The sequence below is a fragment of the Salvelinus fontinalis genome, chromosome 2 (genome assembly GCF_029448725.1).
Source record: "Salvelinus fontinalis isolate EN_2023a chromosome 2, ASM2944872v1, whole genome shotgun sequence".
In the NCBI taxonomy this organism is placed as follows: Eukaryota; Metazoa; Chordata; class Actinopteri; order Salmoniformes; family Salmonidae; genus Salvelinus; species Salvelinus fontinalis.
Genome location: NC_074666.1, coordinates 73,715,978 through 73,731,022, shown reverse-complemented (window position 1 = coordinate 73,731,022; position 15,045 = coordinate 73,715,978). Strand labels below are relative to the sequence as shown.

General features: G+C 41.9%; 1 protein-coding gene across 3 annotated transcripts in view; it reads right to left on the bottom strand.

Moving 5' to 3' along the window:
• The window catches only part of LOC129825350 (glutamate receptor ionotropic, NMDA 2C-like), an 85,857-nt gene that overhangs the window by 45,483 nt on the left and 25,329 nt on the right, over nt 1-15,045 (bottom strand). For 2 of the 3 annotated variants that reach the window (XM_055885384.1, XM_055885393.1), the window contains exon 2: nt 8,623-9,064. In XM_055885384.1, coding sequence (XP_055741359.1) covers nt 8,623-9,048 — 426 coding nt within the window. In that variant the 5' untranslated portion in view covers nt 9,049-9,064. Of the gene's footprint in view, nt 1-8,622; nt 9,065-15,045 lie in introns of those variants that run through there. The other variant, XM_055885403.1, reaches the window with a different exon arrangement.

The window sequence follows — 15,045 nt, the reverse complement described above, 5'->3', positions numbered from 1 at the left end:
TCTTAATTTGATCACCCTGTTGGTGCAGGAAATGTCCTGTATAGCAGGAAATGCCAACGTGTAGTGTATTCAATGTTTAAAAATGCTTCTAAAGTTTGTAATTATCACTTAAAAATGTCACACTTGATTTGCCCAAACAAAAAATGTATCAACCCCTACAAAAATGTTCATTAATTATAATCCACACAATAATATAAATTTCCTGTTGCTGTAGGATTATTTTCCAGCTGTGAGAAACTGGTCAAATGAAGATCCTACATATGTGTTTCATCCTGAGAAGGAAGAGGAGGATAAGGCTGAAGCATCTCTACCGTCATGTCGTACATAGCAGCCACCAGTCACCCCTGGTTGTAAATCCCCAGTGGGAATGAATGCACCAAAGCCCCCCTTGCATTTTAACATTCCAGGCATGCGTGTTAGCCATGATTGATTGGCAATGGTGAAGCAGATTTTATTTAAATTCCATCAGAAGGTGATATATGGCTGCATGCCTCACAGCTAGATTAGAATCCTCTGTTAAGGAAGCTCTCTCTCTGTTCGATGACTGCAGACAGACAACAGATAGACAACAGACAAGCACATTCAGTTGGGTTTGTCTGAATTTGTCCTATACTTCTTGTAAAACCCTGTTTGTCCTCACCCACATACATTCCATTGATTGTATTCTTTGTGTCTGCTAGGCTATTGATTATCCAATGATTGTTTCAACTTTTTCTAATTGCGAGAGAAAAAGGGAATAATAGGTTTCTAATGGTTTATTGTAATTTAGCTAATCAACATGCTAATTGAGCAAAATCTCCTCAGGATAGGAATCTGTTCTCAGTTAATTTTCGCCTTCCTCTTCGAGCGAGATCAAACTCCAGGCTTTCTCAGAGACAACATTTTAAGTGATTGAGTTGGCTTGTCAACCAGCTTGGACGGTGTCCCACTAACCAATCAATGGTGAGCAATCGCTCAGCCTCATTGAAAAGCTAATTTAAAGGTATCTTAAAGGTTCACATAAATGGCTGCATCTGAAGTGGTGACATTTAAGTGCCATCACATTTTAAATGTAGTCATGAATATTCATGTCCAGTGCGTAAGCACATAAACACATTTTGTGAGCGTTTATTTCCATATTCTGTAAATTAACTCACTTTTCCATAGGATTGTATCTTTGAACATTTACATCACTCTGTTTGGTACTGGCACACATTGTGTAAGTAGCATATAGACCAGCCCAAGCCTGGATTTGAGTCCATTGTCCACTAATTGTTCCAGTGAAGACAGTTTAGTTGACTTAAGCCATAGGAAGGATGACATCACTGCACAAGGCTGCGCTAGCTGCAAACTACCTCTGTTTCCTGTGGAAAGGTACCATTCATGTTCAGGCTCAGGGACACGAAACAGATGTGCTGATGGACATCACCTTCCGCCATACTTGTCTCCACCTGCTCTGGCAGGGGCTGTTGGTGGCCTTGGTTTTTTATAAAGACAGAGCTCTTCTAATCAGTCTGAGCCCGTGAGTGCCACCATGCCGTGGGCAAGGCTCTATGCCAGCCTCTAATGAGGTCTGTGCCACTTCAGTTTCTCTCTCTGCCATCAACTCTGGATCCAACAACATTAAGTGTTCTCTGCTCTGCATTCAAGCCTTGTGTTTTGTATTGTACTATTATTATTACGTTGTTATTGCATGATCTAACGTTCGTATAACTGATTATAAGCCAAGTTACATGGCCCATGTGTCATTACGAACTAGCCTTCACAGTATTGTACATACAGTTGAAGTCGGAAGTTTACATAAACCTTAGCCAAATACATATACATTTCACAATTCCTGACATTTAATCCTAGCAAAAATTCCCTGTCTTAGGTCAGTTAGGATCCCCACTTTATTTTAAGAATGTGAAATGTCAGAATAATAGTAGAGAGAAAAAATTATTTCAGCTTATATTTCTTTCATCACATTCAAAGTGGGTCAGAAGTTTACATACACTCAATTAGTATTTGGTAGCATTGCCTTTAAATTGTTTAACTTGGGTCAAACGTTTTGGGTAGCCTTCCACAAGCTTCCCACAATGAGTTGGGTGAATTTTGGCCCATTCCTCCTGACAGAGCTGGTGTAACTGAGTCAGGTTTGTAGGCCTCCTTACTCGCACACGCTTTTTCAGTTCTACAAATTTTCAATAGGGTTGAGGTCAGGGCTTTGTGATGGCCACTCCAATACCTTGACTTTGTTGTACTTTAGCCATTTTGCCACAACTTTGGAGTATGCTTGGGGTCATTGTCCATTTGGAAGACCCATTTGCGACCAAGCTTTAACTTCCTGACTGATGTCATGAGATGTATCAATATATCCACAACATTTTCCAAACCGTAGTCTGTTTTTTTTATGATGGTTTTGGAGCAGTGGCTTCTTTCATGCTGAGCGGCCTTTCAGGTTATGTTGATATAGGACTCGTTTTGCTCTGGATATAGATACTTTTGTACCTGTTTCCTCCAGCATCTTCACAAGGTCCTTTGCTGTTGTTCTGGGATTGATTTGCCCTTTTCGCACCAAAGTACGTTCATCTCTAGGAGACAGAACACGTCTCCTTCCTGAGCGGTATGACGGCTGCGTGGTCCCGTGGTGTTTATACTTGTGTACTATTGTTTGTACAGATGAACATGGTATCTTCAGGCGTTTGGAAATTGCTCCCAAGGAGGAACCAGACTTGTGGAGGTCTTGGCTGATTTCTTTTGATTTTCCCGTGATGTCAAGCAAACAGGCACTGAGTTTGAAGGTAGGCCTTGAAATACATCCACAGGTACACCTCCAATTGACTCAAATTATGTCAATTAGCCTATCAGAAGCTTCTAAAGCCATGACATCATTTTCTGGAATTTTCCAAGCTGTTTAAAGGCACAGTCAACTTAGTGTACGTGAACTTCTGACCCACTGGAATTGTGATACAGTGAATTATAAGAGAAATAATCTGTCTGAAAACAATTGTTGGAACAAAAGTAGATGTCCTAACCGACTTGCCAAAACTATAGTTTGTTAACAAGAAATTTGTGGAGTGTTTGAAAAACGAGTTTTAATGACTCCAACCTAAGTGTATGTAAACTTCCAACTTCAACTGTAGTACACATAGTAATTACCACACACTCTCAATTAAACTGCTTAAACTTTTAGATAATTGCATTTTTCCAATTTTATTTATGTTGGATTTTATCATGAATGATTAGCTGTTGTGTTCCCCAACTTGGCGTAATTAAATGTGTAAATGACCTGCTGGAGGTATTAGCTAGCCAGTGACACCCCTTTTATTGCCCATAAGAAGCAATGCCCATGCCCTGATTGCCCAACATGTTTCCTTGAATTAATGTGGCTATTTGACAAGGGAGCCGTCCAGTAATGTGTGGACTGGAATAAGGAAATTCCAATTACAACGACAGCTGTTGGGAGACGAGGTTGCTGGATGTAACAAAGCACAGTGTCTAATACACCAGCCAGTCTGTTGGGCCCTATATTGATTACTGTTTTGTTGATGGACCCCGGGTTACTTCTAACAAATACACATTCCCTCTCAATCATCTCGGCCACACACAAAGTAAAGATTGAATCAATGAATCAATATTTTGTTTCGAAAAATGTATTTAAATTCAATTGAGTTGGAATGCATCCATTTTTTTACCAGCTCTCTATTGAACCGCAACCCCATGAGGATTTGTATGAATGTGAATGCATAATCAAGGTACTGTGAGTCCATGGCCCTGGCCGTCTCCTGTTGTGGAGGAACACGTTTCTCACGTTTATTAGGAAAATCTCACAAACATGAGGGAGAGAAAATCCTATTTGAGCTGTGGATTAACTGATGGAAATCGAGGGTGGCGGCCAGACCTCATATTTTCCGCTACTCAGTTCCCTGTGTGCCGCATACTCAAACAGCCAGCTACCGGAGCTGAAATTACTAGAATTGATTAGACATTACAATGCGGCAGTATTCTCTTCTTGCTCTGACCGGCCGAGGTCAGCCATTCTGTTTATCACCCTCCATTTCCCCCGCTGAATAAACGCTTTGTTTATGGTCGGTGGATTGGCGAGCTATGCCCCACCAGTCCTCTGTATCCTCAGCCTACATCAATTTGCATAGAACCAATAAAGATGTGATGCTCATAATGTGCATTCTCTGTCTCTGTGAGTTGTATTATGATGCTGATAACGTGCATTCTCTGTCTCTGTGCGTTGTATTATGATGCTGATAACGTGCATTCTCTGTCTCTGTGAGTTGTATTATGATGCTGATGACGTGCATTCTCTGTCTCTGTGAGTTGTATTATGATGCTGATAACGTGCATTCTCTGTCTCTGTGAGTTGTATTATGATGCTGATAACGTGCATTCTCTGTCTCTGTGAGTTGTATTATGATGCTGATAACGTGCATTCTCTGTCTCTGTGAGTTGTATTATGATGCTGATAACGTGCATTCTCTGTCTCTGTGAGTAGTATTATGATGCTCATAACGTGCATTCTCTGTCTCTGTGAGTTGTATTATGATGCTGATAACGTGCATTCTCTGTCTCTGTGAGTTGTATTATGATGCTGATAACGTGCATTCTCTGTCTCTGTGAGTAGTATTATGATGCTGATAACGTGCATTCTCTGTCTCTGTGGGTTGTATTATGATGCTGATAACGTGCATTCTCTGTCTCTGTGAGTTGTATTATGATGCTGATAACGTGCATTCTCTGTCTCTGTGAGTTGTATTATGATGCTGATAACGTGCATTCTCTGTCTCTGTGAGTTGTATTATGATGCTGATAACGTGCATTCTCTGTCTCTGTGAGTTGTATTATGATGCTGATAACGTGCATTCTCTGTCTCTGTGAGTTGTATTATCATGCTGATAACGTGCATTCTCTGTCTCTGTGAGTTGTATTATGATGCTGATAACGTGCATTCTCTGTCACTGTGAGTTGTATTATGATGCTGATAACGTGCATTCTCTGTCTCTGTGAGTTGTATTATGATGCTGATAACGTGCATTCTCTGTCACTGTGAGTTGTATTATGATGCTGATAACGTGCATTCTCTGTCTCTGTGAGTTGTATTATGATGCTGATAACGTGCATTCTCTGTCTCTGTGAGTTGTATTATGATGCTGATAACGTGCATTCTCTGTCTCTGTGAGTTGTATTATGATGCTGATAACGTGCATTCTCTGTCACTGTGAGTTGTATTATGATGTTGATAACGTGCATTCTCTGTCTCTGTGAGTAGTATTGTGATGCTGATAACGTGCATTCTCTGTCTCTGTGAGTAGTATTATGATGCTGATAACGTGCATTCTCTGTCTCTGTGAGTTGTATTAGGATGTTGATAACGTGCATTCTCTGTCTCTGTGAGTTGTATTATGATGCTGATAACGTGCATTCTCTGTCTCTGTGAGTTGTATTATGATGTTGATAACGTGCATTCTCTGTCTCTGTGAGTTGTATTATGATGCTGATAACGTGCATTCTCTGTCTCTGTGAGTTGTATTATGATGTTGATAACGTGCATTCTCTGTCTCGGTGAGTAGTATTATGATGCTGATAACGTGCATTCTCTGTCTCTGTGAGTAGTATTGTGATGCTGATAACGTGCATTCTCTGTCTCTGTGAGTAGTATTATGATGCTGATATCGTGCATTCTCTGTCACGCAAATCAAATCCAATCAAATCAAATTGTATTTGTCCCATACACATGGTTAGCAGATGTTAATGCAAGTGTAGCGAAATGCTTGTGCTTCTAGTTCCGACAATGCAGTAATAACCAACGAGTAATCTAACATAACAATTCCACAACTACTACCTTATACACACAAGTGTAAAGGGATAAAGAATATGTACATAAAGATATATGAATGGGTGATGGTACAGAGCGGCATAGGCAAGATGCAGTAGATGGTATAGAGTACAGTATATACATATGAGATGAGTAATGTAGGGTATATAAACATAAAGTGGCATACTTTAAAGTGGCTAGTGATACATGTATTACATAAAGATGGCAAGATGCAGTAGATGATATTGAGTACAGTATCTACACATATATTATATTAAGTGGCATTGTTTAAAGTGGCTAGTGATACATTTTTTTTATCAATTTCCACCAATTTCCATTAGTAAAGTGGGCTGGAGTTGAGTCAGTATTTTGGCAGCAGCCACTCAATGTTAGTGATGGCTGTTTAACAGTTTGATGGCCTTGTGATAGAAGCTGTTTTTCAGTCTCTCGGTCCCTGCTTTGATGCACCTGTACTGACCTCGCCTTCTAGATAATAGCGGGGTGAACAGGCAGTGGCTCGGGTGGTTGTTGTCCTTGATGATCTTTATGGCCTTCCTGTGACATCGGGTGGTGTAGGTGTCCTGGAGGGCAGGTAGTTTGCCCCCAGTGATGCGTTGTGCAGACATCACTACCCTCTGGAGAGCCTTACGGTTGTGGGCGGAGCAGTTGCCGTACCAGGCGGTGATACAGCCCGACAGGATGCTCTCGATTGTGCATCTGTAGAAGTTTGTAAGTGCTTTTGGTGACACGCCGAATTTCTTCAGCCTCCTGAGGTTGAAGAGGCGCTGCTGCGCCTTCTTCACAACGCTGTCTGTGTGGGTGGACCAATTCAGTTTGTCCCTGATGTGTAACTTAAAACTTACTACTAATTAACTTACTTCTAACTTACTACCCTCTCCACTCTCTGTGAGTTGTATTATGATGCTGATAACGTGCATTCTCTGTTTCGGTGAGTAGTATTATGATGCTGATAACGTGCATTCTCTGTCTCTGTGAGTTGCATTATGATGTTGATAACGTGCATTCTCTGTCTCTGTGAGTAGTATTGTGATGCTGATAACGTGCATTCTCTGTCTCTGTGAGTAGTATTATGATGCTGATAACGTGCATTCTCTGTCTCTGTGAGTTGTATTATGATGCTGATAACGTGCATTCTCTGTCTCTGTGAGTTGTATTATGATGCTGATAACGTGCATTCTCTGTCTCCGTGAGTTGTATTGTGATGCTGATAACGTGCATTCTCTGTCTCTGTGAGTAGTATTATGATGTTGATAACGTGCATTCTCTGTCTCTGTGAGTTGTATTATGATGCTGATAACGTGCATTCTCTGTCTCCGTGAGTTGTATTGTGATGCTGATAACGTGCATTCTCTGTCTCTGTGAGTTGTATTATGATGCTGATAACGTGCATTCTCTGTCTCCGTGAGTTGTATTGTGATGCTGATAACGTGCATTCTCTGTCTCTGTGAGTTGTATTATGATGCTGATAACGTGCATTCTCTGTCTCCGTGAGTTGTATTGTGATGCTGATAACGTGCATTCTCTGTCTCTGTGAGTTGTATTATGATGCTGATAACGTGCATTCTCTGTCTCTGTGAGTTGTATTATGATGCTGATAACGTGCATTCTCTGTCTCTGTGAGTTGTATTATGATGCTGATAACGTGCATTCTCTGTCTCTGTGAGTTGTATTATGATGCTGATAACGTGCATTCTCTGTCTCTGTGAGTTGTATTATGATGCTGATAACGTGCATTCTCTGTCTCTGTGAGTAGTATTGTGATTCTCTGCAAAACGCAGAGCTGTGTTTGTCCTATGGGAAGATTGATGGTGGTATAGTTAGAGAATACAGCCATTTCAGTCTAATTAAAGTTTCTCTCTGTGGCTGAACCCTTTGTGTAACGCTCTGGGAGAGGGATCATTGCTCCTAAACCTATGAGGCTTTACTCTAAAAGCAATTTAACGGCAGTCTAATCTGTATCACAAACATCCCTCTGACAATTTACTGGTGGCAAACTCCAGGGCATGATGCCGGGTAATACAACATTTCAAATCATTGCATAACTCTATTGACATGAGGGGTCCAACTGTAAACTGTAAATTTGTTACCAGCAAATACAAATAGATTTCTCTAGTTTAACATCTTTGTGTCTGGTGGGACCAGAAGTTTAGAAATAGAACAAGGATGAAGTGGTAGAGGCTAACAGGTTTCGATTTTGACCTTCATATTTTAATGAGTGTATTAGATGCAGTATTTGGACATCCCTCTGCTACCTGGTTTAACACCGTATCTTGTTGTTTCAGTCTTTCTGGCCTAGAACCACCAGATACAAAAAACCCACAGTGTCTGTATGGGCAGCATTAACATTCAGTGAGTTTATAATCATGTGCTGTAAGTCACCTGGAAATGGCAATGTGTGTCTGCTAATGTTCATTATGACTCTGATAATCACCAGACTAATGACGGTTGGCCTGTGTGTGTGTGGTGGAGCGCTTTCAAGATCTGAGTGCTTTGCTCACCTTGGGGGACCTGTGTTGTTGAGTTTGTTGTTTTGGTTTTATTATTTGTACTGTGAGTTGTGCCAGGGGTCTTTACCGGTTCTTTATTTCACAGTCACTAGAATAAAAAGGGTTTAAAACCTCTGATGTAATGTGACTGTGTAGTCATAAACCACACATCAGTTAAGCTGCTACTCTCTACAGCCGTTTGGGGAAACAAATAATGTGGCCTTCAAGGTTATTTCAAAAATAAAAAGAAGTTGAACTTAAGCATGTTCCTCAGGCAGCCTAGACACTAGCAGCCAAATGTCCCCCAGCCCAATCCTGGTCACTGACCTTGTGTGGCAGGACCATGGCGGAGCCCCCGCTGATGCCCACGATGGGCACGGCCGTCTGCAGGGCAATGAAGTCCAGGATCTGTGCCACGGCTTCCGAGCCGATGTTGTCCTCAAACACCACACCATGTACGCGGTTGGCCGCCAGTGTGTCACAGATGCGTGTGAGCAGGGCCCGAGGGTTGGTGTTGTTTACCAGCACTGTGATGGGATTCACCTCCAAAGGCAGGTCCATGAAGTTCTCCCTGCTGAGACGCCCCTTGATCTCCTGCTGGTAGGCCGAGCCACTGAACACCACCGCCACGTTGACTGCTGGCAAGGGCGTTGCGAAAGGCCGACCTTGGCACCAGGGGGCAGTGCAGAGCAGCAACAGCAGCAGCGGCCACCACCACGGGGAGTCGCTCAAGCGGCCTAGACGAACGCCCATCTCAGTCACCTACTGACTAAGAGAGGGGACGAGGGTGGGGATGAGAGGAGGAGAGAAGAGAGATGGGTAAAGACATTTGTATTAGATACATGGGACTGTTTAGTGTCATTTGTTCAATGTGATAATGCTTAGTAATCCCTCCAGGTAAGCCAACCAAACCAACTGCCTGTAGTTTAGAGACATTTTAGCTTCATCTGTGAGTCATGTGCTTCATGTGCAGGTGTGTCTCTAGGTAAGCGGCCATGAGTGGTGGGTTGGGTCAGGTGGATGATGAGAGACCCAGGGTACTATTTTTTGTGTGAGTGTTTGGCGTGCAACACAAGGCAGTGAGCAGGTTGCTGTGCCTGCGGATGGCAGCTGCGGACCCACTACTGTTGTACTCTGCAGTCAAACACAGCAGATGGTGCCTACTGTTAGATGCAACAAATGGAGAACAAGGATTTACCATTTATCTCTCGTTGACGTTTTTTCCCCCTTTGAAATAATGCTACAGAGCTATTCCAACTTAATCTGCAAAGCGTCTGAATGCATGGGTATTATGTGCTGTGAATAGGTGGAGACCTGGTTTTGGCCATGGAGGTTTTTTTTAACGGCAGCTACATGCTGTAGCTAAGGCATTGTTCACGGAAAAAACCTAATGTAACTTAACTTGGATGACAGTTTTCCCTTAGATGAGCCTTTGAAATGAATTGATAAGATCAGTGTTTAAAAATACTGCATAGCTAATAGACTTCAATGCAATTTTCCCAAAGTACAGTGACACAGTGACAGTAACAAAGTTTGTTAAGGGATTCACTTTTAGTTTGAAATCATAAACCCTACATTCATGTTCCAGGTAATGAATAAATGATCAAATCGACCAGAAACTCTTTAGCTTGTTTTGATCTTCCAGATATTTATAGTTGTAGGGCAAAGTAGAAAAAAATCATGTATTTCACAATGGAATTGAATGGAGTTAGATCCTACAGCATTACATTCACCAATCCATTTAATGTCTGGTCAGATACTGTGTCCCTCTGTCAGACAGAGTCATCCTCTATGACTTATCTGTCACACTGCAGCCTGCGGGCCTGACTCTGTGTGGTGTGTGTGAGTGTGTGCGTGCATGCGTGTGCGTGTGTGTGTGGTATCCTGTCAAGGGGACCTGATTTAGCATGAGTTTGAATCACAGTGGGGTGATTACAATGTAATCCTCAGTATTCCTTGACGGGTGTCATGGCCCACGGCATGATTGTGACTCCCTATCAAGACATGTTGGACAGCTGGGGACCCACTGCAGTCCCCCATTCCTCAACCCCTGCCTGACAGAGGGAATGGGACGAGGGGCTTGTGTTAGCGTAGATGGAGTGTACCAGTAAAGTGGTGGTGACGTTCTCATGGGGTAATTGGTTGGACTACGTGATAATATAGTCTCCACTCTGAAAACCTGCCTCCCAGAGGACTGTAGGGATTTCTGCATCACACTGCTGGTCAGGGACCTTATCAGCAGCACATGGCTGAGAAAGGACCATTATAGATCGTCATTAGTAGCGGAGCAGCCTAGAATACCAATGATGGTACGGCTGTTGAGAATGGAAAGGCATTATGAAAGTTGCTAGATATTGACCATATCAAAAACAGGATGAATTTGTTGTGCTGATTGACATACCTATTTTCCATTTATGACATCATTGCTGAGTTTCCTCTGTCATGAAAATAGGCAATATTTCTGTCATTGATCATGCAGGCTGATTGATAATCCCTTAAACTGTTAAGAGCACAGAGCAGGAATGCATTGCTTTCCTTCAATGACATTATCCATGTCTTATCCGACCATTGTATGATTGAACACCTTAGGGTTAATGTCTTTGAGGAGGATCTCATTAAAAGAGCTTGACCTTCCACATGTTTAATCAAGGCAGTGAAACAGCTGAGGTGGATGTCTGAAGGTCACCTACATGGGGGATTACTGTGGTAAAATGGGGATGTGGAATTAAACACAACAGCCAATGAGTCATCATCGACTTAATCAGATGACTTATGTTTGTCGATATGCCCCCTATTACCAAGGTGTATTCCAAACAGAGACACAGCTATCGGGAGGTAATTACAGCACAGTGTAAACATTGATTTGACCATTTAGCCCAATTTGACCTTGCTGACAACAAAAAGTGGAACTCACACCACTGTGATTTGCAATAATGCTGGGCAATATAGTCATGAAACCCGTTCTGTAGCTTGGTCACAATCCAAAGTCTCCAAAACACAGGAAAGAGGCTTTTATTACTGTGCTACACGGAGCTAAATCCACCCCCAAACTTGTACAATGGCTTGAGGCTTTATTCCAATGTTAGGGATCAAAACTCACTGTGGATATTTATTTTAGTCAGGGATATTGTAATAGAAAATGCAGCTCTGGGTACATCATTTACACTGTATTTTATGTTGATTTTTTTTCAGATCACAGTTTATTTGGTTCTTAAGCCTGGTTGCAACAGATGAGTGGTAAATACTGTAGTTTGGGACCATGGAAAAGAGACAGGTTGCTGTTTACGTCATGATGCAGTCATGAAAAGCTAGTTTTATGACTTTTGTGTCATGTTGAGTCAGTAGAAACAAACAAAATCCCCCTGTGAAACTAGTGAACATGAACATAAGCAAACTCTATTACAATAAATCTATGATACTCTAAGTATGCAAACAGTCATTACTGTGAGACATGCAGGCATTGGTAGAAGATGTGTCTGAAGGAGATTTTCCCCAATCTACACAGACAAGAGATAATGTTTTCTACGCTATGACCTCTGTAATCTGGGGTTGGATTTTGGAATGCACTGCCATGTCAAATGCTTTGCTCTCTAGAGATGTAATCTCTGTGAATCTGCAAGTCCCCAATTTTCAGTGCCTGGATTTGATATGTGTTAGTTGTCTGCTGGAGTTTTCACAGCTCCAGCTCCCAGCCTCCTATCAGTGGGAATGTGTTCAGTTTAGCGACCTCTCTCTCTCACTTGACTCTGCCCAAGTCACCGCTGGCTGGCGCGAGGGCACACAGACCAGATTAGATCAAAGCTTCTGCCACTGTTCCAGTCTGGCACTTAGAAGGGCTCAGACCGTTTCCCCATGCACCGTTACTACTGAGCAAATCCTTAGAGATACTGCAAAGATTATGCCGTGCCTTTTTAAAACCTTCATCCAGCTAAAAGTGTTAGGGAGAGGGAGATGACAGAGTTAAACAGATACCAGATCTAACTATGTGATAGTTGATATTATATCTCTGTTTAATGGCAGACAGTCCTAACAGAATACTTCAAGATCTTCACCATGGCTTTCAGACCAGATGGGTTTACAATGAGGAATTGCTTATCCCCCTCTAGTGGGTGAGTTGGTAAAAGCAGTTCCCTTAGAACATCAGTTGTCCTCTGCTGTTTCCTTATCAAACCAGAGAAGCTAATTATTTCTGTCTCTGTCCCACTTCTCTTATGTAGTCTGTGGGAGACCTGTCTCTACTGTAACACATTTGACTAAATAACAAGGGTCAAGGGGTTACATTTGTTATTGTATTAACACCTGCCAGATGTGTTTTGTTTTCTCTGGACTGGCCTGAGAAATTCAATTATTTTAGTTTTACACCTTTTCAGCTATTCCTTTGTCCTAAAGGTGATTGGTTGAAAGTCAGCTGAGGTGACACATTTATTTACTTACAGTGTTACTATCATCAAATCTGTTCAGGAGCCTCTGCTTAGAAATGTAACTGCACTCTCCTCATGCCCAATTCCCAGCCCTGCTCAATATCTTAAGACCATAGTGGTACAGTAAGTACATCTGATTGTGTGTGTGGAGGGGGGGGGGGGGGTTGTTGTGCTCGTCATTGTTGACGTAATGGGTCATTTCGTATTCAGAGCATGAAACTGCTGCTAAGACTTACACCTGTCTCATCCTGGGCAGTTTGATCAATATGCTCCAAGCCTTGGATAGGCATGCTGGTGCCTCGTGGCTCTCTGCTGGTAACTTTACCTCTTCTCTTGCTTTTCATCAATGAAACATCAGCTGACCAGCCCAATGTTTAATACCTATCCCATTTTAGACTTGAGTAAGGAAACTTTATAATTTGTAGGTACTCAACAATGGGTTAACATGAAAAAGACATGCTTACATTAAATCCTATTAGAATTCCTTTATAATAACCCCTTTCAAGTCTAATCAGTATAAATGTCATTTTCTTTCCCATACATTATGCATGTGTTCAGTATTAAGGATTAGTTTAACCCCACACAGTGTAATTGACAATTTGACCTTCGCTAATGCAAAGACCGCCAACTATTTCATCCGATCATCCGTTCATTTCCCATTCACCTGTGATTATGGGTTTAGCTAAGCCATGAAGATAAAATACTGTCATTCTAATCCCCAAAAATCCATTACCTTTCAACTAATCTGGTAATTCATGAGCATTTTGAGTACACTTAAATAGGAATAATAAAATGCTTTTGTGAATACAGTGAATCGGCTTCTTCCAGTCATGCATTGTTGAGTAAATTAGAATCAATTAGACTTTTATTGTTAACCACTGAGTATCCTCTCAACTCCCATTCACTGGCCCTCACTGCTACCGTGGTTTCCAGACTTTGTTTAGCTCGGATCTATCTAAAGAGCTTTGTGGACCATCTGATAAACAAAACAATACATGTAGCCAGAACCCAGGCTTTAGCTGCGACCCAGGAGGATATAGCTGCGACCCAGGAGAATATATTGTAGCTGCGACCCAGCATGGGTCCCGATCCACCATCTGGGGAACACTTAACTAGTCCATCGCCAATAACATGGCTCCCTCATTGTGATTTAAAGTAATGTAATATCAAGCTGGATCTATAATCCTTAGTTCCAAAAGCCTCTGCCTCTTTTTTCTGTACTTTAGACAACATTCAATAAACGCTATATTGCACATCATATAATATTACCAAAATTCCTGATACTACTGCCAGCTATACTAGGATAGAACAAAGCACTCTGAGAATATTTTGACTTGGTATAGTCAATAGCTTAGTTCACAGAAGTATTACTGTTAAGTGACATTTGTTTCCTGCCTTTGCAGATGGTGACCAAAATAGAACAATTGGGGAAGCAGCTTTGTGACAATAGTGCACACTGATATAAAAACAGACTACTAGAGTAGCCACACTCACAGAGTGTTTATATTCTAGTTCCACTAACAGAACAACATGGTGGTTTGAGAGTTAATATTTTCTCTTAAAGACAACTTAGCCTTTAGACACACTGCCTCATCTGGAAGGATGTGACTTTGACATATCTGCCATGTCTCAAATCAGACACATGCCCCTGCTTGTCCCCTCCAACAAGACGTAATGGCTTGTATTGCTGTCACATTTTATCTAGGTCAATATTCAACTCAATTTTACATCCCAATGCCAGGTGTCACCACAATAATGGATGCAGTGCAAGGTGAGTCCCTCTCAGCTGTGACTCTATGTCTGTCGTCTGGTGATTTGATCATCGTGGGCCCTAGCGGAGCGCGGACAGGGCATGTCAACCTGTCATATCCCTGACACCTCCCTGTAGATTTACTTATTTAGTCCTGATGAAATTATTCTCCATATCATGGCCTCATAATAAACTGGAGCTATAGGCTGTCATAGTAAAAATGTATCCTACTGTCCAATATTCAGCCCCATGTTCCCTCTACCCTACCTGCTTCCATACAGTGATCTCCCAGTCTGCATGTTTCCAATCCCAGCAGCCTGTGAGTTATCTCCCACCCCATGACCCCAGGGAAGAAAATCACATCAAACTGATACACTCAATGATATTAGTTTATGTCACCATCCAAATCAAGATCCCTGCTCTGCTTTGCTCTCCTAAGCCTCGAGCGTGCTGGACATATTTCAGACATGCTGTTGCATTAAGTGTGCATGACAAGTGATTGATCCGCCGTGGAATGAAAACCCGATAAATCTGAGAGTAATGATCTCTCAGATTTATCAGATTCTGACTGTCTCTGCA